At 54.5% G+C, this 27485-nt stretch overlaps 1 protein-coding gene across 4 annotated transcripts; it reads left to right on the top strand.

The window, feature by feature from the left end:
- Positions 1 to 833: 833 nt before the first annotated feature.
- Positions 834 to 27347, top strand: LOC105498034 (lamin A/C). 4 transcript variants are annotated; one of them, XM_071083703.1, is made up of 13 exons: positions 834 to 1617; positions 17872 to 18028; positions 21691 to 21816; positions 22093 to 22263; positions 22472 to 22597; positions 23166 to 23386; positions 23479 to 23698; positions 24184 to 24291; positions 24376 to 24495; positions 24916 to 25005; positions 25744 to 26013; positions 26336 to 26358; positions 27035 to 27347. In XM_071083703.1, the coding sequence occupies exons 1-13, from the start codon at positions 1262 to 1264 to the stop codon at positions 27102 to 27104; spliced, it is 2058 nt and encodes a 685-aa protein (XP_070939804.1). In that variant the 5' UTR covers positions 834 to 1261; the 3' UTR covers positions 27105 to 27347. The 4 variants fall into 4 exon arrangements, with proteins under 4 accessions (XP_070939804.1, XP_024653791.1, XP_070939805.1 ...); XM_071083704.1 differs by lacking the exon at positions 834 to 1617 and adding an exon at positions 13428 to 13482; XM_024798023.2 differs by having other exon boundaries at positions 1040 to 1617; positions 26336 to 27347.
- The last annotated feature ends 138 nt before the right edge of the window (positions 27348 to 27485 follow it).

Raw genomic sequence — 27485 nt, 5'->3', positions numbered from 1 at the left:
CTACCTTCTTTCTGGCTGAAACCAGGATAGAGACCCAACATTGGCTGTCCAGCCCCCAGCCCTGCTCCCCCTTTCAGGCCCCTCTGGGAACCACAGAAATCTGGGACCTAGTGTCCTGGCAACGTAATGAATGCACACACAGCTCTGGTATCTGTTTTAAATTATCCATTAAAATAAGTACAGTTCTGGGGAAAAAAAATTAAGTTGACTGGGTGGGGTAAGCAGTAGAAAGGGACTGAAGGGGGAAGGAACCCAAGCAGTGCTTGGGTCCAAAGGAAGGGGACAGGAGATGGAAGGGGGAAGTGCCTGGCTCCTATTCTTGGCCTTCTTTAGGGGACTGTGGCTTGTTGCTTGGGTCTAAAAACGAATGCTTGGTTTTGAAGGGAGATATATTGGGGCAAAAGAAAGCAAAAAAGGGACCCCCAAACTCCTTGATCCCTGGCCCCAAATTGGGGGCATAAAGGAACTCAGGTTCCAGAACTTTGTTCCCCCCAGGGAACCCAGGCATTCCTTCTCCACCCCACTCCTGGCACACTGAGATGCAGCTCTGAATGGGCTGCCCACGTGTGGAGGGGGGGTTGGGGTGACTCACTATTACTACTGGGAGGACAGGGGGAGCCAGTGGTGGAAGAAGGGTGAGTCACACTGATGGGCACCAGCCTTAGCCCTCCCCCCACTTTCCTGGCTCCCAGCCCTGCCTGCCTGACCCTCTCCCTTGCTTTGCACCCACTTCCCTCTCTTTCTCCCCCACCCTTTTGCCCACCCACGCTCCCTCCTTGGCTGTGCCCTCTAGCCCAGAAGGTCTGAGGCAATGGGGGCAAGCTTGGAGCCGGCAGTACTGAGCAGCCAAGAGAGGGGAAGCTTAAGCCTCACGCAGTTAGGGGTGCGCTGGAGAGGGTGGGGCTCGACTCCGCCACACCCCAACGGTCTTTCCCCCTCCTCACCACTCCTGCCCCCACCCCCATGGATCTGGGACTGCCCCTTTAAGAGCAGTGGCCACTCCTCCCTTCAGACGAGGACCTATTAGAGCCTTTGCCCCGGCGTCGGTGACTCAGTGTTCGCGGGAGCGCAGCACCTACACTAGCCAACCCAGATCCCGAGGTCCAACAGCGCCCGGCCCAGATCCCCACGCCTGCCAGTAGCAAGCCGAGAGCCAGCCGGCCGGCGCACTCCGACTCCGAGCAGTCTCCGTCCTTCTGCCCGAGCCCCGAGCCCTTTCCGGGACCCCTGCCCCGCGGGCAGCGCTGCCAACCTGCCGGCCATGGAGACCCCGTCCCAGCGGCGCGCCACCCGCAGCGGGGCGCAGGCCAGTTCCACTCCGCTGTCGCCCACCCGCATCACCCGGCTGCAGGAGAAGGAGGACCTGCAGGAGCTCAATGATCGCTTGGCGGTCTACATCGACCGTGTTCGCTCGCTGGAAACGGAGAACGCAGGGCTGCGCCTTCGCATCACCGAGTCTGAAGAGGTGGTCAGCCGCGAGGTGTCCGGCATCAAGGCCGCCTACGAGGCCGAGCTCGGGGATGCCCGCAAGACCCTCGACTCAGTGGCCAAGGAGCGTGCCCGCCTGCAGCTGGAGCTGAGCAAAGTGCGTGAGGAGTTTAAGGAGCTGAAAGCGCGGTGAGTTCGCCCAGGTGGCTGCGTGCCTGGCGGGGAGTGGAGAGGGCGGCTGGCCGGCGCCCCTGGCCGACTGCAGGAAGGGAGTGAGAGGGCCTGGAGGCCGATAACTTTGCCATAGTCTCCTCCCTTCCCGGAACTGCCCCCAGCGAGTGACTGGCAGTGTCAAGGGGAATTGTCAAGACAGGACAGAGAGGGAAGAGGTGGTCTCTGGGAGAGGGTGGGGGGATATAAGGAATGGTGGGGGTATCAGGGACAAGTTAGGGCTGGGGCCTGCCCGAATTCGGTCAGATTGGGATTTGCCAGCTATTTGGAGCCTGCGGGAGGGGCTTAAGCAAAACAGAACTAGCCCTGCCAGCTCGAAGAACTCTGGGCACCCAGGACACATATGAGTAGCAGAAAGGGCCCTGTTAGAACTTTGTTGGCGGGCTTGGCACTGGTGCCAGCTTTGCCCAAGCTGGCTCTGAACACATGATGCCCACTAAGACGTGACTCCCAAGCTGGCATCTGTCCAGCGTGTTGGAGAGAGGTGAGGAAGGCAGGGCAATCCCCCTTTTCCCTCCCGAGGGCTTGGCGGTGGCCCCCTCGGCATGACCTTGTCCGGGGTTCTAAGGGTTGGGAAGCTGTCCCTCACTCTGCCACTCTGCGTGTCTGGGACCTTCCTTGGGCTCTGACAGGCCCACCAAAAGAGCTCCCGGAGATGGGAGATCGGGAGATTGGCTCCCCCGCAGCTCCCACAGCCCTTGGCCTGCTTGGCCCAGGAATGCAAGGGAGGGAGGGAGGCAGAGGGCAGAGGCTCCCAGCTCAGGAAGTTGTGTTATGCCCAGGTCTGGCCGCACTCCTCCCTTGGCCCACTGCCTAGTGTCTTCGAGGGTTGGGGGCACTGTCCTTCCCTCCTTGGAGTGAGCCACTTTCATTTTCCCAGCCAGGCCAGGCAGTCTTTGCTCAGGCCCATCCTCTTAGCTGCTGACGTTTTGATCTTTGTCTTATTAAAGTGCTGGAATACAGTGACATTTTTGAAATCCAGCCGTTGGAAGCTTCAGGCCACTCCTACTTTACCCACCCCTGCCCCACCCTACCCCACCCTGCTCAACTCCACCTTCTTCTTTCCTAAAAAAGCCTTGGGAGCTTGGAAGTATAGGCCTTCCTCTTCCAGTCCCCCGAAAATTTGGTTCCCTTCTTCCTGCCTTCCCTTTCTCTATGCAGACCCAGGCTAAGAGCACTAACAGGGCTTGGAGAGCCATAAAGGGCTGTTGGCTTTGACTTCTTCTCTCCCTTTTATCAACTACTCCAAACTTCTGCTCTTCCCAAAACCCTTTGCTAGGTGTGGTGGGTGTGGCAGATCCATCGCCCTTTTTTTTTGTTTGAAAATGGAGTTTCGCTTTTGTTGCCCAGGCTAGAGTGCAATGGCACAATCTCGGCTCACCGCAACCTCTGCCTCCCAGGTTCAAGCGATTCTCCTGCCTCAGCCTCCCAAGTAGCTGAGATTACAGGCATGTGCCACCATGCCGGGCTAATTTTGTATTTTTAGTAGAGAAGGGGTTTCTTCATGTTGGTCATGCTAGTCTTGAACTCCCAACCTCAGGTGATCCACCTACCTTGGCCTCCCAAAGTCCTAGGATTACAGGCGCGAGCCACCACGCCGGGCCCATCGCCCTTCTTTCTGAAGAGTCAGTGGAAGTTGTGTGTAGGAAAACAGGCTCAACCTTTTTTTTTCTTTCTTTTTTTTTTTTTTTTGAGACAGGGTCTCACTCTGTTACCCAGACTGGAATGAAGTGGTGCGATCTTGGCTCACCGCAACCACCACCTCCCAGGCTCAAGAGATTCTCCTGCCTCAGCCTCCCGAGTAGCTGGGATTACAGGCGTGAGCCACCACACCCTGCTAATTTTTTTTTTTTTTTTTTTTTTTGTATTTTTAGTAGAGACAGGGTTTCACCATGTTGACTAGACTGGTCTCAAACTCCTGCCTTCAAATGATCCACCCACCTCAGCCTCCCAGAGTGCTGGGATTACAGGCGTGAGCCACCATGCCTGGCCATCAACCTTTATTTTGTTTTTTTGAGACGGAGTCTCGCTTTGTTGTCCAGGCTGGAGTACAGTAGTGTGATCTCGGCTCACTGCAACCTCTGCCTCCTGGGTTCAAGCCATGCTTCTGCCTCAGCCTCCCAAGTAGCTGGGACAACAGGTGCCTGCCACCACACCCAGCTAAATTTTGTATTTTTAGTAGAGACGGTGTTTCACCAGGTTGGCCAGGGTGGTCTCGAACTCCTAACCTCAAGTCATCTGCCTACCTCCGCCTCCCAAAGTGTTGGGGCTAAAAGTGTGAGCCACTGCGCCTGGCTTCTTTTTTTCTTGAGATAGGGTTTCACTCTGTTACCCAGGCTGGAGTGCAGTGGCAAGGTCATGGCTCACTGCAGACTCCACCTCCCTGGCTCAAGCCATCCTCCTGCCTCAGCCTCCTGAGTAGCTGGGAGCACAGGCAAGCACCACAACTCACAGCTAATGTTTTTGTATTATTTTATAGAGATGGGGTTTTGCCAAGTTGCCCACGCTGCTCTTGAACTCCTGGGTTCAAGCAATCCTCCTGCCTTGGCCTCCCAAAGTGCTGGGATTACAGGGCGTGAGCCACTGGGCCCAACCTCAAACTTTATTTCTGCTGAAGGAGACCACACCTGTCCTTTTCTTTATTTTTATTGTATTTTTCAGAGACAGGGCCTTGCCCTGTTGCTCAGGCTAGAGCGCAATGGTGCAATCATAACTTGTTGCAGCCTGGAACTCCTACTGGGCTCAAGTGATCCTCCCGTCTCAGCTTCCCAAATAGCTGAGACTAAGGGCAGGCACCACCACGCTTGGCTAATTTTTTTTTTTTTCCTTTTTGTTTGTAAAGATGGAAACTTGCTATGTTGCTCTGCTGGTTCTGAAGTTTTGGCCTCAAGCAATCCTCCTGCCTCGGCCTCCCAAAGCACTGGGATTACAGGCATGAGCCACCGGGCTTGACGCCAGGCCTGTCGTTTTTCTACTAGTGATACGAACAATTTAGTTAGCAAGACAGATAGGAAGCAAGGAAGGGGAGACCCAGAGAATTCGATGCATTCTTAACCATTCCACTCAACTACCAAATCCCTGTGAAGGACATTTTTAGCAGTTTTAGCAGTTTTCTGGTTAAAACTTTGATCAGGAAACAGGTTGAATGGATTCGATAGTCTTGCTCATCCAACCACGCCAGCTTGTCTCCTCTGCCTCCTAGTGCAGCTGTCCAGGCCTGGGACACCAGGCGGGTATGTGCGCACATGGGGCAGGGCGGGGGTGTTGTGTGTACTTGTTATATTTAGCCACCTGCCTCTGTTCTCCCCCACTGATCCTGGCTGGGAAGGCTGGGCTTCCGGAAAAGAGAGGTGGATTTGCACACCTGGATCCCAAGCTGATAGAAAGTGGGGTGAAGACAAAGGGGACTCAGACTGGAGTGTCTGTCTTCTTCTATGCCCACAGTAGGAGGAGCCAGGATTGGTCACTCCCTGTTGGGTCTGCTGTGCTCAGGGTGAGGTAGAGAAGTGGGTAAAGAATTTGGGGGAGGAAAAAAGGCATTTTCCCAACCCCTCCCACCAAAGCCTAGAGAAAAGGTGTTGTCTGGTTTAATGTTTAATTAGAGCTCAGAGTTCAGGGCCAGATTTGGAGTTGGGATGGAGAATTGTTTGTAAGATCCTGTAGCAATTTTTGACTTAGCCTGGGTACCTCAACCACACTCAGGAGTTTGGGGGACCTTCTGTTTGGCTGGATTATAGGCTCCAAGAAGAAACCCCTTTTCCCAGTACTCTCTCTCTCCTTTTTTTGAGACAGGGTCTCGTTCTGTTGCCCAGGCTGGAGTGCAGTGGCGTGATCACAGCTCATGCAACGTCAACCTCCCAGGTTCTGGTGATTCTCCCACCTCAACTTCCTGAGTAGCTGGGATTACAGGTGTGTGCCACCATGCCCAGCTAATTTTTTTTTTTTTTTTTTTTTTTTCTGAGACAGAATCTTGTTCTGTCGCCAGGCTTGAGTGCAGTGGTGCGATCTCGGCTCATTGCAACCTCCACCTCCTGGGTTCAAGCGATTCTCCTGCGTCAGCCTCCCAATTAGCTGGGACTACAGGCACATGCCACCATGTCCAGTTAATTTTGGTATTTTTAGTAGAGACGGGGTTTCACCATGTCGTCCAGGATGGTCTCCATCTCTTGACCTCATGATCCACCTGCCTCGGCCTCCCAAAGTGCTGGAATTACAGACGTGAGCCACCGCACCCAGCCCCCAGCTAATTATTATTATTTTTTGAGATGGAATCTCACTCTGTTGCCCAGGCTGGAGTGCAGTGGTATGATCTCGGCTCACTGCAACCTCTGCCTCCCAAGTTCAAGTGATTCTCCTGCCTCGGCCTCCCGAGTAGCTGGGACTACAGGCGCCTGCTACCACGCCCGGCTAATTTTTTGTATTTTTAGTAGAGACGAGGTTTCACCATGCTGGCCAGGCTGGTCTCGAACTCCTGACCTTTTGATCTGTCCGCCTTGGCCTTCCAAAGTGCTGGGATTACAGGCGTAAGCCACCGCACCTGGCCACTAATTTTTTATATATTTTGTACAGATGGCGTTTCACCGTGTTGCCCAAGCTGGTCTCGAACTCCTGGGCTCAAGCAATCCACCTACCTTGGCCTTGGCCTCCCAAAGTGCTGGGATTTGTAGGCATGAGCTACCATACCTGGTCCCCCCTGCCCCTTCTCTGTCTCTTTCTAGTCTGTAGCCCAAGGGATTTGGATACCCAAGTGCAGGCAGAATGGGAAGGTTGTAAGCACCAGGGAAGCCCATCTAGAGTCCAGGCTTGCAGCTGGGCCCCGCCCCAGGCAAGACAACTGGGTGGATGACTCAGATGCTGCCCCCCTCCCTCCCACCCTGGTGGCTTTACAGAAGACAGCAGGAGACAGGGTGGAGACAGCAGTTGTCTTAAAGAGAGGAATGGTGGTCTGAATGTCTACATCTTCTGCCCCCCTCCCCATTGCATCCTGGAGTCCCTTGCCTGGCTCCTTCCTTAGACCCTCTGGTGGTGTCTGGAACCATAGCTCTCTCTAGACAGGCAACATGCACAAGTAATTAGAATCCAGAGTTGAGTTCAGAGCCATGGATTGGGCTGCAGGATAGTGCCAGGGTCTGTGCCTTCCCATGTGAAACTGATGGAGGAAGGCTGAGTCAGAAGTGGGGAGATCCCAGGTCCACAAAGCAGAAGCACTACTTCCACCCCAGTGAGGCCCTGGTGCTCGACAACTTCCTGGATTGCCCACTGTTGCAGCCCCAGTGTGGACACGCAGGGAGATGCAGGCTCCAGTTCATGTAGCCTCTGATGAAGACAAGAACAGCAAAGGCCACAGAGGCACAGAGGCTTTTCCCATGTCACACAGTAAAGGGGTGATAGGTCAGCACTTGAGCACAGACCTTGTGACTGCCAGTTGGGTGTGCTCTTACCATTAAGCCTCACTTCTCTAGCTTGGGGGACAGGTTGGAGGGAGGATCTAGAGGGTGAGGTAAGGTGAAGTCAGGTAGCTGAGGCTCACTTCTGCAGCCTGGAAATTCTGCTCTGGGGCCAGTGACACCTTAATGCTCTATGACCATACTTGGTGGCTCATGCCTGCAATCCCAGTGCTTTAGGAGGCTAAGGCAGGAGGATCACTTGAGGCCAGGAGTTTGAGACCAGCCTGGGCAACATAGCAAGACCCCCTTCTGTACAAAAAATTAGCCGGTCAACACCTGTAGTTCCAGCTAGCAGGAGGATCACCTGAAGCCAGGAGTTTGAGGCTATTGTGAGCTATGACTGCACTACTGCACTCCAGCCTGGGAGACAGAGAAAGACCCTGTCTCTGAAAAAGAAGAAAAAAAAAAAACTGCTCTCCTGCAGGGCCTGTTAGCATATGATCAATAGCCTTTGCTCCAGCCTATACCTGGAAAGACCCAGGACCCCTGCTAGCCCCCAATCGTGAGACCGTCAGAGCCCTGGGAGGCTCGTGATTCTTGTCTTGAGAGTATCTCGAGACTTGTCATGGGAATTGTCCACCTGGATTGAAAGGAAGCTGTGCCTTTTGGCAGGCCCATTAAGTTAATGGGATTGGAGACCTTTGAGGATGCATGGGCCCTGGGCTTTATCTGAGGGTACCTCCTGGTGTTACCTCTCCAACCCTCCACTACCAAATTTTTTTTTTTTTTTTTTTTTTTTTTTTTTGAGACAGTCTCGCTCTCTGGCCCAGCCTGGAGTGCAGTGGCATGATCTTGGCTTACTGCAATCTCCACCTCCCGGGCTCAAGTGATCCTCCCACCTCAGCCCCCCAAGTAGCTGGGACTATAGGCACGTGCCACATGCTCGGCTAATTTTTCTATTTTTAGTAGAGACCGGGTTTCATCATGTTACCCAGGCTGGTCTTGAACTCCTGTGCTTAAGCAATCCACCCACCTTGACCTCCCAAAGTGCTGGAATTACAGGTGAGAGCCACTGCACCCCAGCCCAAATCCACATTCTGATTCAAAGAGAAAGAAGAAGGGTGCAGCTAAACCTGGGGGTGAGAAGTACTTAAAGAGCCCAAGAGAAACAAAAAAGAGAATAATTCCTCACTAGGACCCCCTATTGCCTTCCCACTATTAGCGCCCTTGCTTGGCACTTCCCCTGGCCTCCAGGAGTCTGAGACTTACTCTTGCATGGATGTGCCCATTGCCCCCACTCCCAGGTCCACCCCCCAGTGATTTAGTAGCTTAGTGTCTGCGCTGAAGCCCAGGACAGCTGGGCCGACAACTGGTAGGAGATCCCTTCACCTACCAACTGTGCTTTCTGCTCCCCTCCCGCTCGCTTCCCTCCTCCCCAGCCCCTCGCTGCCCCTAGCAGCTGCAGCAGCCAAGACCAAGTCTTCAGAGGCCCAGACACGGGGGCAGGGTTCATTCCATTCTCACCTCCTTGGGGGCCCAGTGTACTGACAGGCCGAGCTCTAATATTATAGGAGATCTCTGGAAGATTGCAGGGTCTCTTATCCCTCAATAAGGGGCAAGGCAAGCCAGGCGCAGTGGCTCACGCCTGTAATCCCAGCACTTTGAGAGGCTGAGGGGGACAGATCACTTCAGGTCAGGAGTTTGAGACCAGCCTGGACAACATGGTGAAACCCTGCCTCTACTAAAAATACAAAAATTAGCCAGAAATTGCTTGAACCCAGGAGAACGCGCCACTGCACTCCAGCCAGGGTGACAGAGCAAGACTCCATCTCAAAAAAGTAATACTAATAATAAATAAATAAATAAGGGACAAGGTGATCCACCAACAAAATGACAGGCATTGTGATATAGTAGACACCCTAGCCCTCAGTGCCCTTAGTTCTGGGAGTGGCCCTTTCACTAAATTGCTGTGTGACCTTGAGCAAATCACCTCCCCTCTCTGGCTTTCCTTAGCTGTAAAAGAAAGGGATTGGAGCAGAAACTCTCCAGAGACCTTTTAGGTTCCAAAGTAGTACAGTGACCCACAAAGTGGGAAAACAGTCCTCTAAAATGCCAAGTTATTAATAGTAAAATCAAATATAAATAATGTGAATATAGTTAATAGCTAACGCTGTTCTCAATGGAAATGTTTCCCACAAGCTGTGGAATTAAAAATACTACCACATTTCTCTATTTCCTCATGAAAGTTTATTAGAAATGGTTAAATTGTGATATTACCCTCTTGGCAAATGCTTTGTTTTCATTGCTACTAGGAAAGGACAACTCGTTTTCAATGCCTCTCCCTTCTAGACGGTAGAAAGGGCTGTGTCATAGAGTAGGAAAGGGAGACTCGGCACAGGAATGGCTCCCGTTGACCCGCGTTGGGGGCTAGGGCGAAGGCCTAGGAGAGGCAGGACTGTTACCTTAGAGCTGGCCAGGATTAGAGAACAGTGCCTGGAACCCGAGGGAGGGGCACAGTGACCTTGGGCTGCCCCCCTTCCACCCTTCCGGCACCCATACTGGCTCCCCCAACCTGTGGCTGGGCTGGGAGGAGGTCTTGGCCCCTACCAATCCCTTACGGAAGGGGATAGTTTGGGAAGGGGAGTCCTCCCCTCACCCTTGCCTCCCCCAAGTTGTGAGAGAGGAAGCCGGAATCCCGCCTGCCGAAGCCAGGAATAATTCTGGCTGAGATCCCAGGCCCGGCAGGGGCGCTGAGTCACGGTAGAGGGCAGAGTGGAGAGTGGACAGGAGACCCTAAGCTTGTCTAGTCAGGGAAGCAGAGGCTGAGGCGTGGCCTTTTCTTGAGAACTACATTCAAGTTGCAGCAAGAAGGACCGTGGTCTGAATTTGACGGGGACAAATGGAAGGGAGATAGGACACATGAGTCCTTTTAGGGCTGGCTCAGGGGAGCTAGACTTCATTTCAAGGGGTCTAGGTTCTGGGCAGTTGAGAGGAGGCTATTTGGGGTCACCAAGGTTCCCCTTTCTTCCCAAAGCTCTAACACTGCCACCTTCGGCCGGCTAGGAGACAGCTGTGTCTTCTGAGGCTAGAGCTGGAATGCAGTGAGACCAGACTGCCTAGGTCCTCCCCCAGTTCTTCTCCTGACCTTGGGGTGTGGCTTCCACTCTCTCCCAGTGTCCTCAGGTTTAATAACTATGTGCCACCAGATGGAGAGTTAAGGGGCTGCTGAATTGGCTTCTTGTGAAGAGAATCCCCTAAATGTCCCTCCTTTTGGTCACTGGCCTCCCTCCCTCCCGCTTCAGGACATTCTACTATCTTCTTAGGCCATCCCTCCCTCCTCCAGCCACGACTTCTTTTGCTCTATCCCCAAGCCCCACCCCTGCATTTTTGTGACAACACAGGAATGACTTCTGGAGAGAGAGGCCAGGAAGAAGAAAAGTGGCACTTGGCAGGAGACCTTGCAGGGGGCGGCTGGTGAGGAAGCCAGTCGCCCATTGTCCGGGGACCCCAGTGCCCTGGCCTCTGGCCTCAGGCTTCTCCTGCCTCTGTACAATGCCATGTTGATACGCCCAGCAGCTGTGACTCAGGCCTGGCCCCCTGCCAGGCCCAGCGCTTCTACTGGAGTTGCGTCTGAACATGTCAACAGGCCTCCTATCCCTCTCTCAGCACCAGTTCTCCCTACTTCAGCCCCTCCCTCTGCCTGGAATTAAGACCTGGCTTTGTCTTAGGGGAGGACAGCTGGGAGCCTGGTGGCTCTGGAAGGGGATCTGAGAGACCTCAGACCCTGGCATATTTGACTGTTTGGCAGGTGTCACGCACGCCCAAGGGAAGCGTGTGGAAGCAGAGCCATGCCTGCTGTGGGTGCACGCGCCTGCGTGAGGAGGTCGGGGTGTTCCATCCTGGGGCACCTATGGGCTTTTGAGGTGTACGATATGCAGAACTTCACAGGTTGGGGTTTGGGGAAGGCTCAAAGGGCTTCTAAGTCTCTGGAACAGCTGACCCCCTCAGTTCCCCTCTCTCTCTCTCTTTTTTTTTTTGAGACAGAGTCTCGCTCTGTTGCCCAGGCTGGAGTGCAGTGGCACAATCTTGCTCACTGCAACCTCCGCCTCCCGGGTTCAAGATATTCTCCTGCCTCAGTCTCCTGAGTAGCTGAGATTACAGGCATGTGCCACCATGCCCAGCTAATTTATTTATTATTTTTTTTAATTTTTTGAGATGGAGTCTCACTCTGTTGCCCAGGCGGGAATGCAATGGCGTGATTTCAGTTCACTGCAACCTCCGCCTCCTGGGTTCAAGCAATTCTCCTGCCTCAGCCTCCCGAATAGCTGGGACTATAGGTACCCGCCACCATGCCTGGCTAATTTTTTTATTTTTAGTAGAGACGGGATTTCACCATCTTGGCCAGGATGGTCTCAAACTCCTGACCTCGTGATCCACCCACCTTGGCTTCCCAAAGTGCTGGGATTACAGGCATGAGCCACCGCGCCCAGCCTCAGTTCCTCTCTTTAAGGTCTCCTTTCCAGAGAGGGATAGCACCTCGAATGCCAGGGAGGGGAAGTCTCCATATCCTGCCCTTACCCGAGTGGTCGCAGACCCACAGACTAGCCAGGAAACCAAGCAGTGGTTACTTTGTGGGGGTGGGTGGGAGCTATCAAACCTCATGACCCAAAGGTGTGGGTATGTGTATATTTGAGTGTGGGTGGGAGTGGCAGTTTCACTAGACCTCCGTGTCACTCTCTGACTGGGGTATCTCCCAGCACGTGAGTCAGAGGCAGACACGCTTCCCAGACTGTCTTACTGGATCTCTGTGTGTTACTCTCTGCAGTGTCTGTGTGTATCGTGCCATTTTCTATGTTTTGCACCAATCTGCTGTGAATGTCCTCAGGTGACCTGGGGGCAGGTTTTAGTGCCTGAGCCTACCCGTCTCCAGGCCTTAGTTTCCCCCTGTAAAAGCATAGGAGTTGGTTCAGGAGAAGGTTCCTCTAGAAGCCTTGAGCCTGTGAACCGTCTAGTCTCAGGGTATTTGGGGGACACACAGAAAAAGCCCCACGACCCAACACTGGCTGAAATCAGCAGGGCAGAGCTGAGACAAGCTCAAGTAGGATAAGGGGTAGGGAGGTTTTGGGTGAATGAGAGGGAGGGACAGAGGGAAGGAGGATATATTGCAGTAGGAGGAGTTGCTGGAACCAAAGGAGGAGGGGTGGTAGGAGCGTGCAGACTGACTTGGGGTGTCAGCAGAAGACGCCTCGTCACATGGCAGGAAGTCAGCCTGGGCAGAGGTCTAGGTATCCAGGAGGGGCTGGGTGCAGTGGCTCACACCTGTAATCCCAGGACTTTGGGAGGCTGAGGCAGGAGGATCATGTGAGGCCAGGAGTTCAAGACCAGCCTGGCCAACGTGGTGAAACCCTATCTCTACTAAAAATGCCAAAAATTAGCTGGATGTGGTGGCAGGCACCTGTAATCCCAGCTACTCTGGAGGCTGAGGCACAAGAATTGCTTGAACCCAGGAGGTGGAGGTTTCAGTGAGCCGAGATCATGCCACTACACTCCAGCCTGGGCAACAGAGCGAGATTCTGTCTCAAAAATAATAATGGCCGGACGTGGTGGCTCACACCTGTAATCCCAGCACTTTGGGAAGCCGAGGCGGGTGGATCACGAGGTCAGGAGATTGAGACCATCCTGGCAAACACAGTGAAACCCCGTCTCTACTAAAAATGCAAAAATTAGCCAGGCATGGTGGCGGGTACCTATAGTCCCAGCTACTCAGGAGGCTGAGGTAGGAGAATCGCTTGAACCTGGGAGGCGGAGCTTGCAGTGAGCCGAGATCGCACCACTGCACTCCAGCCTGGGCGACAGAGCTAGACTCAAAAAGAAAAAAAAAAAGAAAAAGAAAAAATAATAAAATAGAGGCCGGGTGTGGTGGCTCATGCCTGTAATCCCAGCATTTTGGGAGGTAGAGGCGGGTGGATCACCTGAGGTCAGGAGTTTGAGACCAGCCTGGCCAACATGGTGAAACTCTGTCTCTACTAAAAATAGAAAAATTAGCCCGGCATGGTGGTGCAGGCCTGTAATCCAGCTACTCGGGAGGCTGAGAAGCAGGAGAATCACTTGAACCTGGGAGGCGGAGGTTGCAGTGAGCCTAGATTGCACCACTGCACTCCAGCCTGGGTGACAAAATGAGACTCCATCTCAAAATAATAATAATAGTAGTAATAATAATAATAATAATAAATGAAAAATGTTTAAATTAAAATTTAAAAAATTAGATGCCCAGGAGGATACAGGAGAGCATTTGCCACCAGGTGGACTCCCTGTACCCACCTGGCCACAGGGGGCGACGTTCCTGGGAGATAGGAAATGCCCAGGGGCTGGGAGACCCTCTGCTCTTCTGCTCCCTTCCTGTGTGCTGCCTGGCGATGGGGAACTCTGAGGGCTGGTGAGCAGGGGTGCCGGGGACTGGGTCTAAGGAGTCCCTGCAGGGCTGGGCCAGCTCCTCCACCTCCCCTTTGTCTTCCCCTCCCACTTGTTATTTTTAGCCACAGTGTCTGCCCCTCTTGCTTCTCCCCCAGACTGGAAGAGGAAACGGAGGCCTCTCCCTCGGGCCTAGCATGTTGCCCCCAGCAACCGGGCCCAAACAGGCCTGTGGCCGGCCCTGGCTTCCATATCTGGCATCAGAGTTGGGCTGAGCAGGGTGACTCAGAGGGTGGGTCAGTGCCTGGCCTGGTGCCCACCCAGCCCCTTTGCTGTGCTGGTGCCTTTCTTCCCCAAACAGCCCCAAGGGCCCAGGCCTGCTGCAGCCCGGGAGCCAGGCTTCCTTGTCCCACCAGGCACAACCCTGCAGACCACTGCTTTGGGTCACACTTGCAAGTGTCAGTTCTCATTTCTACCTTATTCTTTCCTCTCTGTTCCCCTCCCTACCCCCTCTCTTCCCTCTTTCTGAGATCAGATTTGCCAGTGATGGGAAGAGTTAGAAACAGGATGCCCAGCCCTTCTCGCCTCACGAGGCCGCTGGGATGCAGCCACTCCTGTGCTTGGGGAACCTGGAGGATGCAAGGGAAAGGACTGGCGCTCTGTTGGCACAGCACCCGGCCTGGGGCAGGACGCGCGCGAAGCCAGGGTCTCCCCTGTGAGCACTAGAGGATTTCCCGACCCCTGCCTGGGTATTGTGTGCCTGAGCATGAATCACCTGAGGGGCCCAGGTTCCCACCCTTCCCATCTCCTCTGGCCTGCCCCACCCTGTCCTCCCTGCCAACCCAGCATGGGGACGGCACTCAGCATGTGCCCAGCTTTCCTGATGCCAGCCCCCAGTGGACTGGGCTGCACCACCACCCTGGGGCTGAATGCCTGGCCAGGGTCTACTTTGGTCCCTGCTAGGTCTGAGGGCCCCTCCTAGGAAGGAAATGGCGCTTGGGGGCAGGGGCAGGGAGGAGGGAGGAGAGACGCTGGGCTCTACTGTATCCCTAGTCATTTCTTGGGGTGTGCGTGTGGCTCCCTGGCCACAGAGCTCCTGAGGTCTGAGTCATGAGCCCATGGGTGATAGTGGCTTCTTCCCTGCAGATGGGAGCTCCCCGTGCCTGACTAAGAAAACCACAAAGGTTCTTCCTCGCTTCCCTCTCTGCTCGTGGTTTCTCTCATCTGCAGGGTGTGTCTTGGTCCCTTAATCTCCTCTCTTTGCAGTGATAGTCAAAACCTCCACGAGGGAAAGATATATACCCCCCTTACTTTCTTTTTACTGTATTTTTTTTGAGACGGAGTCTCACTCTGTCACCCATGCCGTGGTGCAGTGGCACAGTCTTGGTCACTGCAACCTCTGCCTCCCGAGTTCAAGTGATCCTCCTACCTCAGCCTCCTGAGCAGCTGGGACTACAGGTGCCCACCACCATACCCAGCTACTTTTGTTGTTGTTGTTGTTGTTGTTGAGATAGAGTCTCACTCTGTTGCCCAGGCTGGAGTACAGTGGCACAATCTCGACTCACTACAACCTCTGCCTCCCAGGCTCAAGCAATTCTCATGTCTCAGCCTCCCAAGTAGCTGGGACTACGGACGTGCACCACCATGCCCAACTAGTTTTTGTATTTTTAATAGAGTCAGGGTTTCACCATGTTGGCAGGCTGGTCTCGAACTCCTGGTCTCAAGTGATCCACCTGCCTCAGCCTCCCAAAGTGCTGGGATTACAGGTGTGAGCTACCACGCCCAGTCAGCCCCCTTACTTTCTTTGGAGACCATATACTGTGGCTTGTGCCAAAGTGGTATAGCATGGATTTCCAGCTCCCCTGTCTTCTTGCTGCGGGACCCTGGACGTAGCTTTCTGTGCCTATTTCCTCAATTGCATAGGAATAGCACCTATCGCATAGGGTAGCTGTGAAAATGACATGAATTAACATTATAATATTTAGAGCAGTGCTTGGTACCTAATAGGCTCTATGTAAGTGTTTGCTGTTATGTTATTATTATCACTGTCACCACTACTTTTGCAAGCAGCAGAAGGTGAAGAGGTTAGCCTGAAGAAAAAACTTCTGTCCTCATCAGCCCATAAGCTCGCAGGGCACAGGACCATGCATCTCTGTTTTCCTCAGTTGGTATCTGCCAGGCACTGGCAAGGAAAGGCTGTTACCAGGGGGAACTCCTGGAATTCCTCCTGGTACCTAAGGAGGCTGGGGAGACAGGACTAGGGAAGAGGTGCCCTTGAGACATCGGAAATCATCCCATTGCCTTACAGCTTTCAGCTCAGGCTGGCTGGTCGGGGGAACACTTTGTGCCATAGTGTCTGCCCTCTTCCTTCTCCTGGCTTCTCCGTTCTCTCTGGAACTTGTGGCTTAGGAAAGCAGTGAGGTGGAGAAGGAAGAACCTTGGATCAGCAGCTAGAATTGACTGGAATGCTGCTGCTGGCTTGCAGTAATTGACACTGGGCCATTCACCTTCCTCCTCTGTGCCTCAGTTTCCTCATCTATAAAAGGGAGAGGGTTGAGCTGAACCAACTCTAAGCTCCTTCTAGTTCTCTAAATTCTGAGAGCCTCCCAGTACAGCCATCTGCAGCCGTTAGCCTTCAGGGTAGGGAGGCCTCTTCTGGGAAGCCCCAGCCAGCCTGGGAGTCAGCCCAAGGAGCTCGGAATCTAAGTCTGCCCCAGTCGCTTTACCCAGCGGTTTTTCTTCATTCTCCCTCCTCCCCCTGCAGCTGCTTCAGCTTCGGAAAAGTTCTGAAGTCATGGAAAGTTGGGGCTGTGCTCCCAGCCAGGGGCTGGGCCGGATGGCAGCCAAAACCTGAGCTGGGTTTTGACTTTATTTTTAGCTTTTCTGACTGAGACAGAGGAGGGAATACATTCTCCGGTTCTGGAAGGGGCTCTTTTTTGCAGGAGACAGACACTTGCATTAAACAACTTGTTCTGAGGTGTGGCCAGAGGCCTGGGCTGAGCAAGTGTGCAGGCTGGGGGAGCTCCCTCTGACTTTTCACGTCCTTCCCCTGCCCCTCTGAGTGTCACTCTATCCTCCTCTCTGCCTGGTGGGGGAGGTGGGGGTGACTCCTTTTTTGGACTCTCCTAAGCCGATGGCAGAACACCGCCTGGGTCTCGTCCTCCAGAGCTTCTGTACATCTAGCCTTCCCTATCCCTCTTCAGAGTGAATTGCTGGGCCTCTTGGAGTTTAGGGCTTTTGTGGTAGGAGAAAAATGTTGGCAGGGCTGCTTTTCTCCTTTCCAGGATAGATTTTTCCTTCTGCCCACGCTTGGTTTTCCTTTTTTCCATCTGCTGTGGTGGGCTTATGCTTAAGCACTGATGAGTTACAGATGGCAGCTGGAACCAGGTCCTTTGGATCTTTCCCTCCACTCCCTGGGTCTGCTGCTTTCTCTCACCCTATATTTGTGAAGGGATTGTAACATCTAGAAAGTTCCTGGGTTCTCTGGAGGTTTTTAAGAAAATAAGACCTTTCTATTTCTCCAGTCCACTAGCAAAAATAATCAGGGGCCCAGAAAAGGTGAAGGAGGTGGCAGAGACAGCTCCGTTTGACTGGTTATAGCTAAAGCTTTACCCACTTTGAGGAGCAGGGAGGCTTAAAGCTGGGGCCCAGATAGACCTGGAGGCCTGGGATCCACACCTGGAGGCAGATGCTGAGGCTGTGGTAGATGGATAGGGCTCAGCCTTCTCCCAGGGCATGGATGAGGCAGGAGGGACGGAGGCAGGGACCCCTCTGTTCAGTGCAGATCAGGGCACCCAGACTGGGTCCTGAGAAAGGAAAGGGTCAATATTGTGCCTGGTTGTCCTTGTCTGAGGTCCCTCTGAACTCTAACCAGACTTTCCTTCCCCACAGTCCCACATGTGTAAAAGGGACTAGGAGAGGTGACCAGTACCTTTGGGGCTCAGACCGAGAAGTGCTAGGGACAAGTGGGCCATGAGCTTAGTTGTCAGGCTCCTCTGAGGGAGGGAAGCTTGGCCAAAGGGAAGTGGGTGGAGTCCAGGGAGAAGGCTAAGGCCCTGTGTGGGAAGGGGCAGGAGACAAAGGTACCCCTGTCTCTTTGGGAAAGAATGGGAGGAGAGAGAGGGAAAAGCATTCATATCACGGGGTAGAGCTCTGCCCTTGGCCCCAGGCACGTTCCTGAGCCCTGACTCATGGGAAGGGTGGAGAAGCAGGAAGGGGGTTTTCAGAGACCTTGGGGAGGTGGGAGCCCAGCCCCAGAGGCAAGCAGATGCAAACCAACCTAATGCAAGGATGCCCTCTCCTGGTAGTTGCAGGGACAGCAGCGCCAGCCCCCATGGTTGACCTCTTGGGAGCCTGGCACTGTCTAGGCACGCAGATTCCTTCTCTTAAATCCACTCTCCCCTCTCTTCTTTAGCAATACCAAGAAGGAGGGTGACCTGATGGCTGCTCAGGCTCGGCTGAAGGACTTGGAGGCTCTGCTCAATTCCAAGGAGGCCGCACTGAGCACTGCTCTCAGTGAGAAGCGCACGCTGGAGGGCGAGCTGCATGATCTGCGGGGCCAGGTGGCCAAGGTGAGGCCACCCTGCAGGGCCTGCCCATGGCCCTACCTAACACATGTACACTCACTCTTCTACCTAGGCCCTCCCCCATGTGGTGCCTGGTCTGACCTGCCACCTGATTTCAGAGCCATTCACCTGTCCTAGAGTCATTTCAGCCACTGAGGCCACATCTTATCCTAATTTGACTGCCCATGGGATCTACCACAGTGAATTTAAAATAATCCAGGAGGCCAGGCGTGGTGGCTCACACCTGTAATCCCAGCACTTTGGGAGGCTGAGGCGGACAGATCACGAGGTCAGGAGATCGAGACCATCCTGGCTAACACGGTGAAACCCATCTCTACTAAAAATACAAAAAATTAGCCGGACGTGGTGGCAGGCGCCTGTAGTCCCAGCTACTTGGGAGGCTGAGGCAGGAGAATGGCATGAACCTGGGAGGTGGAGCTTGCAGTGAGCTGAGATCGCGCCACTGTACTCCAGCCTGGGCGACAGAGCGAGACTCCGTCTCAAAAAAAAAAAAAAGAAGTGGATGGCTAATTACATATGGGACATGTGTTAATAATGCTTTGTGTATATATAGTGGCCTTTACTTTCAAAACACTCTTCTCCAGTTTATCGTGTTAAAAGCTAGGAATTGGGCCAAGCGTGGTGGCTCATGCCTATGATCCTAGCGCTTTGGGAGGCCGAGGCGGGTGGGTCATTTGAGGTCAGGAGTTGGAGACCAGTAATCCCACCTGTAATCCCAGCTACTTGGGAGGCTGAGGCAGGAGAATCGCTTGAACCCGGGAGGTGGAGGTTGCAATGAGCCGAGATCGGGTCACTGCACTCCAGCCTAGGTGACAGAGCGAGACTCCATCTCAAAAAATTAAAAAAATAAAAATAAATAATAAATAATAAATAAAAGCTAGGAATCAAAAAAGCAGTTTATTTCACAGTCTCATCTGTTCATAGCGGGGCCAGGATGAGAGTCAGTGGCCAAATTTCCATCCTGGGTTCTTTCCCTTCCCAGGCCCTAACATCACAGTGTACCAGGGAAAGACCCGGAGAAGCCACCAAACCAAGGCTGGGCCACCTTCCTCCTGGGTCTGGTCTGCTGCCTCCCAGTTGTACCCCTCCCCCAGCCCTTCCTGGATGCACTGATCAGCCTGTGCTTCCTTGCCCTGTTTTTCTTTTTCTTTCTTTCTTTTTTTTTTTTTGAGGCAGAGTCTTGCTCTGTCGCCCAGGCTGGAGTGCAGTGGTGCGATCTTGGCTCACTGCAAGCTCCGCCTCCCGGGTTCACGCCATTCTCCTGCCTCAGCCTCCCGAGCAGCTGGGACTACAGGTGCCCACCACCTCGCCCGGTGTTTTTTTGTATTTTTTAGTAGAGATGGGGTTTCACCGTGTTAGCCAGGATGGTCTTGATCTCCTGACCTCGTGATCCGCCCGTCTCAGCTTCCCAAAGTGCTGGGATTACAGGCTTGAGCCACCGCGCCCGGCCGCCCTGTTTTCTTTGTAAATAGAGACATGTTCTCTCTCTCTCTGTCTTTTCTTTCGAGACGGAGTCTTACTCTGTCACCCAGGCTGGAGTGCAATGGCACAATCTCGGCTCACTGTAACCTCCGTCTCCCGGGTTCAAGCCATTCTCCTGCCTCAGCCTCCTGAGTAGCTGGGATTAGAGGTGCCCACCACCACGCCCAGCTGCTTTTTGTATTTTTAGTAGAGATGGGGTTTCACCATGTTGGCCAGGCTGGTCTTGAACTCCTGACCTCAGGTGTTCTGCCCGCCTCAGCCTCCCAAAGTGCTGGGATTACAGGTGTGAGCCACCACGCCCGGCAAAACGTGTTTTCTCTATGTTGTTGAGGCTGGTCTTGAACTCCTGGCCATGAGAGTTCTTCCTGCCTCAGTCTCCCAATGTGCTGGGATTATAGGCATGAGCCACCACACTTAGCCCAGCCTGTGCTTTCTTAAATGAAAATCTAAGCATACGGCTGGGCGGATCACGAGGTCAAGAGATCGAGACCATCCTGGCCAGCATGGTGAAACCCCGTCTCTACTAAAAATACAAAAATCAGCTGGGTGTGATGGCGCGTGCCTGTAGTCCCAGCTACTTGGGAAGCTGAGGCAGGAGAATCACTTGAACCTGGGACGTGGAGGTTGCAATGAGCCGAGATTGCGCCACTGCATGTCTTGCCTGGCGACAGAGTGAGACTCCGTCTCAAAAAAAAAAAAAGAGGCCAGGTGCGGTGGCTCACGCCTGTAATCCCAACACTTTGAGAGGCCAGCAGATCCCAAGGTCAGGAGATCGAGACCATCCTGGCTAACACGGTGAAACCCCGTCTCTACTAAAAATACAAAAAATTAGCCAGGCCTGGTGGCAGGTGCCCGTAGTCCCAGCTAGTCGGGAGGCTGAGGCAGGAGAATGGCGTGAACCTGGGAGGCGGAGCTTGCAGTGAGCCGAGATCGCACCATTGCACTCCAGCCTGGGTGACAAAGCAAGACTCCGTCTCAAAAAAAATAAATAAAAGGCTGGGCGCGGTGGCTCAAGCCTGTAATCCCAGCACTTTGGGAGGCCGAGGCGGGTGGATCACGAGGTCAGGAGATCGAGACCATCCTGGCTAACATGGTGAAACCCCGTCTCTACTAAAAATACAAAAAACTAGCCGGGCGTGGTGGCGGGCGCCTGTAGTCTCAGCTACTTGGGAGGCTGAGGCGGGAGAATGGCGTGAACCCGGGAGGCGGAGCTTGCAGTGAGCCGAGATCACGCCACTGCACTCCAGCCTGGGAGACACAGCGAGACTCCGTCTCAAAAAAAAAAAAAATAAATAAATAAATAAAATAAATTAAAAAAAAATAAAAAATAAAAATAAACAAATAAAAAAAGAAGAAAAGAAAATCTAAGCATGGTGCTCCCCTGCTCAAACATCCTCAGGTTCTTTTCATGGCAGATAAGGGCATCTCTTCATGAGCCAGCCCCTGCCTACTGACCCAGCCACCTCTCCCATCCCTTCTCACCCCATACTTCAGGCTTCAGCAGGACTGATCTTTCCAAAGACCCCAGAACATGCATGCCTTCATACCTCTGTGTCTGTACATGCTTGTTTCTGCCCTTGAAGTCATGACAGTAACTCTCTGTAGGCCCTGCTAGCCTGTCCCTTGGGTCTTAGCCTCTTGGAGGCCTTCCCAGAGCCCCCCACAACTACCCCAGGCTTACTTTGGTTTCTTCTCTCATGTCCCCTCAGTACTTTGCACATACCTCCTTTATAGCATTTGCTGTGTTGTGCCAGAGAAGGGAGTCCTGTGGTTGGGGGGCATATATCTTTTCTTTTTTTTTTTTGAGACAGTGTCTCGCTGAGTTGCCCTGGCTTGAGTGCAGTAGTGCGATCTCGGCTCACTGCAACCTCCACCTCCTGGGTTCAAGTGATTTTTGTACCTCAACCTCCTGAGTAGCTGGGACTACGGCATGTGCCACCATGCCCGGCTACTTTTTTGTATTAGATACATCTTTTCTTTCTTAGCACAGTACCTGCTGAGAGTGAGTGAGATGTCCTGACCTCTGCAGGCATCCAAGGCTCTCCTTCCCTGGACCTGTTTCCACATGTATAAAGGGGTGCACGGGCAGCAACCCACCTCTCAGCTTCCTTTCAGTCATTGTGTTCTGTGACCCCTTTTCCTCACCTCTGCCTGCTTCCTCACAGCTTGAGGCAGCCCTGGGTGAGGCCAAGAAGCAACTTCAGGATGAGATGCTACGGCGGGTGGATGCTGAGAACAGGCTGCAGACCATGAAGGAGGAACTGGACTTCCAGAAGAATATCTACAGTGAGGTGGGGACTATGCTTTGCAGGCCAGAGAGCTGGGACTGGGTGATGACAGACTTGGGCTGGGCTAGGGGGGACCAGCTGCATGCAGAGCTCGCCTTCCTGTGTCCCTTGCCCTAGTAGACAGGGAGTTGGGGGTAGCCAGCATTCAGCTCCCAGGTTAAAGTAGGGCTGGTAGTGGCTCGTGGAGTAGGGCTGGGCAGGGAGCCCCGCCCCTGGGTCTTGGCCTCCCAGGAACTAATTCTGATTTTGGTTTATGTGTCCTTGTTCCAACCCTTCCAGGAGCTGCGTGAGACCAAGCGCCGTCATGAGACACGGCTGGTGGAGATTGACAATGGGAAGCAGCGTGAGTTTGAGAGCCGGCTGGCAGACGCCCTGCAGGAACTGCGGGCCCAGCATGAGGACCAGGTGGAGCAGTACAAGAAGGAGCTGGAGAAGACTTATTCCGCCAAGGTGCTTGCTCTCCGCTGGTTCCCTCACTACCTCTGCCCTCGGCAGCCCTACCCTTGCCCACGCTGGGCTATTCCTTGGGATCAGGCAGATAGTGGCAGGGAGCTCAGGGTGGCTCAGGACCTGAGGCTATAGCAGTGATGCCCAACTCAGGCCTGTGCCTCCACCGCTCCCAGTCACCACAGTCATAACTTTGTGTCCTTCCCTCCAGCTGGACAATGCCAGGCAGTCTGCTGAGAGGAACAGCAACCTGGTGGGGGCCGCCCACGAGGAGCTGCAGCAGTCTCGCATCCGCATTGACAGCCTCTCCGCTCAGCTCAGCCAGCTCCAGAAGCAGGTGATACCCCACCTCACCCCTCCCTCCAGGGGCCTGGAGTCTGGGCAGGATGCAGGCCGGAAGCCTGGGGTTGGGGCGGGGGGTTCCTGAGGAGGAGAGGGATGAAATGTGTCCCCTGGACCACAGAGAAGGGCCGCAGGATGTGGAGTCAGATGGCCTGTGTGCTGTTTCTGTACACTCTTACCTCACCTTCACTTCTCAGGGCTTTGGTTTTCACTTTCGAAAATGGAGGCTGTTCTTAATCTCCCCAACTCAGAGTTACCATAAGATCTGCAATGTGAGGTGTTAAAAGCATCAGTATTGTTCTAGCTGGCTGTGCCATTTGTAACAGGAGAAAAAGGGTCTAGCCTCAGAACGAGAGGTTTCAGTTAGACAAGGGGAAGGACTTCCCAGTTTCCAGCCAAGACTATGTTTAGAGCTTGTGATGGGCTCTGATGAGGGCTCTAGGGAAGCCTCTGATTGCAGATCCTGGAGAGGGTAGCCAGGTGTCTCCTAGGCCGACCCACGTCCCTCCTTCCCCATACTTAGGGCCCTTGGGAGCTCACCAAACCCTCCCACCCCCTTGCAGCTGGCAGCCAAGGAGGCGAAGCTTCGAGACCTGGAGGACTCGCTGGCCCGTGAGCGGGACACCAGCCGGCGGCTGCTAGCGGAAAAGGAGCGGGAGATGGCCGAGATGCGGGCAAGGATGCAGCAGCAGCTGGATGAGTACCAGGAGCTTCTGGACATCAAGCTGGCCCTGGACATGGAGATCCATGCCTACCGCAAGCTCCTGGAGGGCGAGGAGGAGAGGTGGGCTGGGGAGATGTCAGGGAGGTGCTGGCGGTGTCCTCTGGCCGGTGAGTGGCCTTGACTAGACCCCCACTTGGTCTCCCTCTTCCCAGGCTACGCCTGTCCCCCAGCCCCACCTCGCAGCGTAGCCGCGGCCGTGCTTCCTCCCACTCATCCCAGACACAGGGTGGGGGCAGCGTCACCAAAAAGCGCAAGCTGGAGTCCGAGAGCCGCAGCAGCTTCTCACAGCACGCACGCACTAGTGGGCGTGTGGCCGTGGAGGAGGTGGACGAGGAGGGCAAGTTTGTCCGGCTGCGTAACAAGTCCAATGAGGTAGGCTCCTGGTCAGGGTCTAAGGGGATACAGCTGCATCAGGGAGAGAGTGGCAAGACAGAGGGATGGCATGTGGAGAGAGGAACATCCCTCCCCTCAGAGGGTGGAGCAGGGTGAGCCTGTATATCTCCTCCACACTCTAGTTCCAGGCCTGGCTCCTGGACTCTTTGGCTGTGAGACCTTGAGCAGGTTATTTAACCTCTCAGAGCATCAGTTTCCTTATCTGTAAAATGGGGACGAATAATGATCCCTAAGTCTTTGAGTTGTCAGGAAGATGAAAGATAAGATATCCGTGTGCCTGGCTCTGTGTATGTGTCCACAGATCATGGCTATTATCCCCAGGGGGAAGGACAGTGACAGGGGTGGGTGTAGATGGAAGGAGAGGCCTCAATTGCAGGCGGGCAGAGGGCTGGGCCCTTGAGCAAGATAGACCCAAAAGCCTGGTTGAGCCTCCCCCACCTTCCTCTTCCCTATCTTCCTGGCAGGACCAGTCCATGGGCAATTGGCAGATCAAGCGCCAGAATGGAGATGATCCCTTGCTGACTTACCGCTTCCCACCAAAGTTCACCCTAAAGGCTGGGCAGGTGGTAACGGTGAGTGGCAGGGCACTTGGGACTCTGGGGAGGCCTTGGGTAGCGATGGGAGCACTGGGGTAAGTGTCCTTTTCTCCTCTCCAGATCTGGGCTGCAGGAGCTGGGGCCACCCATAGCCCCCCTACTGACCTGGTGTGGAAGGCACAGAACACCTGGGGCTGCGGGAACAGCCTGCGCACTGCTCTCATCAACTCCACTGGGGAAGTAAGTAGGCCTGGGCCTGGCTGCTTGCTGGATGAGGTTCCCGCTGGTGGCCAACATCGGAGCCAGCTTCCCCCAACCCAAGTTAGTCAATTCAGGGCCCCTTTCTAGAGCTCTCTGTTGCAGGCCCCAGACTTCCCCACCCAGTAGGCAAACCAAAAGATGCTTCCTCAACAGCACAAGGGGTAGAAGTTAGACTGTGAGGATTGTTAAAGGCAGAGCCATACTCCTACCCGGAGAGCTTGACAGTGTCCCTCTGGAGTGGAAATGAGTTCCTTAGCTCCGTCACCACAGAGGACAGAGTAAGAAGCAGGCCGGACAAAGGGCAGGCCACAAGAAAGTTACAGGTGTTCACTGGGGTAGACATGCTGCACAACCCTTCCCTGGCCCTGACCCTTGGGCCTGGTCCCATGTCCTTGCCAGGAGGTGGCCATGCGCAAGCTGGTGCGCTCAGTGACTGTGGTTGAGGACGACGAGGATGAGGATGGAGATGACCTGCTCCATCACCACCACGTGAGTGGTAGCCGCCGCTGAGGCCCAGCCTGCACTGGGGCCACCCAGCCAGGCCTGGGGGCAGCCTCTCCCCAGCCTCCCCGTGCCAAAAATCTTTTCATTAAAGAATGTTTTGGAACTTCACTCGCTGGCCTGGCCTTTCTTCTCTCTCCTCCCTATACCTTGAACAGGGAACCCAGGTGTCTGGGTGCCCTACTCTGGTAAGGAAGGGAGTGGGAACTTTCTGATGCCATGGAATATTCCTGTAGGAACAGTGGACAAGAGTCTGGATTTGTCTCCTGGGAAAGGGAAGGGAGGACAGACGTGGGGCATGCCCGCCCTGCCTCTCTCCCCCATTCCTGTTGCATGCATATCCTCTCATTTCCCTCATTTTTCCTGCAAGAATGTTCTCTCTCATTCCTGCCCCTCCTCCAATTAATAGTGCATGCCTGCTGCCCTACGAGCTTGCTCCCTTTCTCTCTTCTTTTCCTCTTAAGCTCAGAGTAGCTAGAACAGAGTCAGAGTCCCCTCTCTGGTTCTCTGTCCCCAAGTCTTCCTGAGCCTTCTCCCCTTTTATGTCTTCCCTCCCCTCCTCCTGGCCCCTGGCCTCCCAAAGCCCTGTTGCCCGCTGGCTCCTTGGGCACAGAACCCCACCTTCCTGCCTGGTGGCTGGGAGCCTGCAGGAGCCTGGACCCTGGTTGGGCCTGAGTGGTCAGTCCCAGACTCGCCGTCCCGCCTGAGCCTTGTCTCCCTTCCCAGGGCTCCCACTGCACCAGCTCGGGGGACCCCGCTGAGTACAACCTGCGCTCGCGCACCGTGCTGTGCGGGACCTGCGGGCAGCCTGCCGACAAGGCATCTGCCAGTGGCTCAGGAGCCCAGGTGGGCGGACCCATCTCCTCTGGCTCTTCTGCCTCCAGTGTCACAGTCACTCGCAGCTACCGCAGTGTGGGGGGCAGTGGGGGTGGCAGCTTCGGGGACAATCTGGTCACCCGCTCCTACCTCCTGGGCAACTCCAGCCCCCGAACCCAGGTGAGTTGTCTTTGCTTTGTCTCCAAACCCTGCAGGCGGGTCACTAGTCATCAAGGGGTAGGACGAGGTGGCCTTGCAGGGGGGAGAGCCTGCCTTCTCTTCCGCAGCCCGGGGGAGTGGGAGCCTCCTCCCCAGAGCCTGAGTCCTAGACAGCCCACCCCTGCATCCTGCCCCTCTCGTCTGAGCCCCAGACTGGAGGGCAGGGTCAGGGCTGGAGTGTGAGAGATGGGGGAGATGCTACCTCCCTTGTAGGAGCCAGGGGAGGGAGGGTCCGGGTCCAGGCCCTGCTGCTCACACCCCTCTCCTCTGTCTTCTCTCGTAGAGCCCCCAGAACTGCAGCATCATGTAATCTGGGACCTGCCAGGCAGGGGTGGGGGTGGAGGCTTCCTGCTTCCTCCTCACTTCATGCCCACCCCCTGCCCTGCACCTCATGGGAGGGGGCTCAAAGCCAAAGAAAAATAACCCTTTGGTTTTTTTCTTCTGTATTTTTTTTTTTTTCTAAGAGAAGTTATTTTCTACAGTGGTTTTATACTGAAGGAAAACACAAGCAAAAAAAAAAAAAAAAAAAAAAAAAAAGCATCTATCTCAATCCTAATTTCTCCTCCCTTCCTTTTCCCTGCTTCCAGGAAACTCCACATCTGCCTTAAAACCAAAGAGGGCTTCCTCTAGAAGCCAAGGGAAAGGGGTGCTTTTATAGAGGCTAGCTTCTGCTTTTCTGCCCTGGCTGCTGCCCCCACCCCGGGGACCCCGTGACATGGTGCCTGAGAGGCAGGCATGGAGGCTTCTCCGCCAGCCTCCTCTGGACAGCAGGCTCACTGCCAGGCCAGCCTCCCAGAGGGAGAGAGAGAAAGAGAGAGGACGGCTTGAGCTGGGCCCCTGGGCTTGGCCTCCCGTGATTCCACTACACCTGGCTGAGGTTCCTCTGCCTGCCCCACCCCCAGTCCCCACCCCTGCCCCCAGCCCCGGGGTGAGTCCATTCTCCCAGGTACCAGCTGCGCTTGCTTTTCTGTATTTTATTTAGACAAGAGATGGGAATGAGGTGGGAGGTGGAAGAAGGGAGAAGAAAGGTGAGTTTGAGCTGCCTTCCCTAGCTTTAGAGCCTGGGTGGGCTCTGTGCAGTCACTGGAGGTTGAAGCCAAGTGGGGTGCTGGGAGGAGGGAGAGGGAGGTCACTGGAAAGGGGGAGATGCTGCTGGCACCCACCGTGGAGGAGGAAGGCAAGAGGAGGTGGAGGGGTGTGGCAGTGGTTTTGGCAAACACTAAAGAACCCTTGCCTTCCCGTTTCCCATCTGCACCCCTTCTCTCCTCCCCAAATCAATACACTAGTTGTTTCTACCCCTGGCTGCTGTGGTGTCTTTGTTGGTGGACGTCGCCGTGTGTACTGAGATGCGGACTTGCGGGCACGCGCGCACGCGTGCGCGTGCACACACACACACACACACACACACACACACAGCACCACACGGTCACTGC

The sequence above is a fragment of the Macaca nemestrina genome, chromosome 1, assembly GCF_043159975.1.
Source record: "Macaca nemestrina isolate mMacNem1 chromosome 1, mMacNem.hap1, whole genome shotgun sequence".
Lineage (NCBI taxonomy): Eukaryota > Metazoa > Chordata > Mammalia > Primates > Cercopithecidae > Macaca > Macaca nemestrina.
The sequence above is the reverse complement of the archived record's forward strand: the minus strand, read 5'-3'. Positions and strand labels throughout refer to the sequence as shown.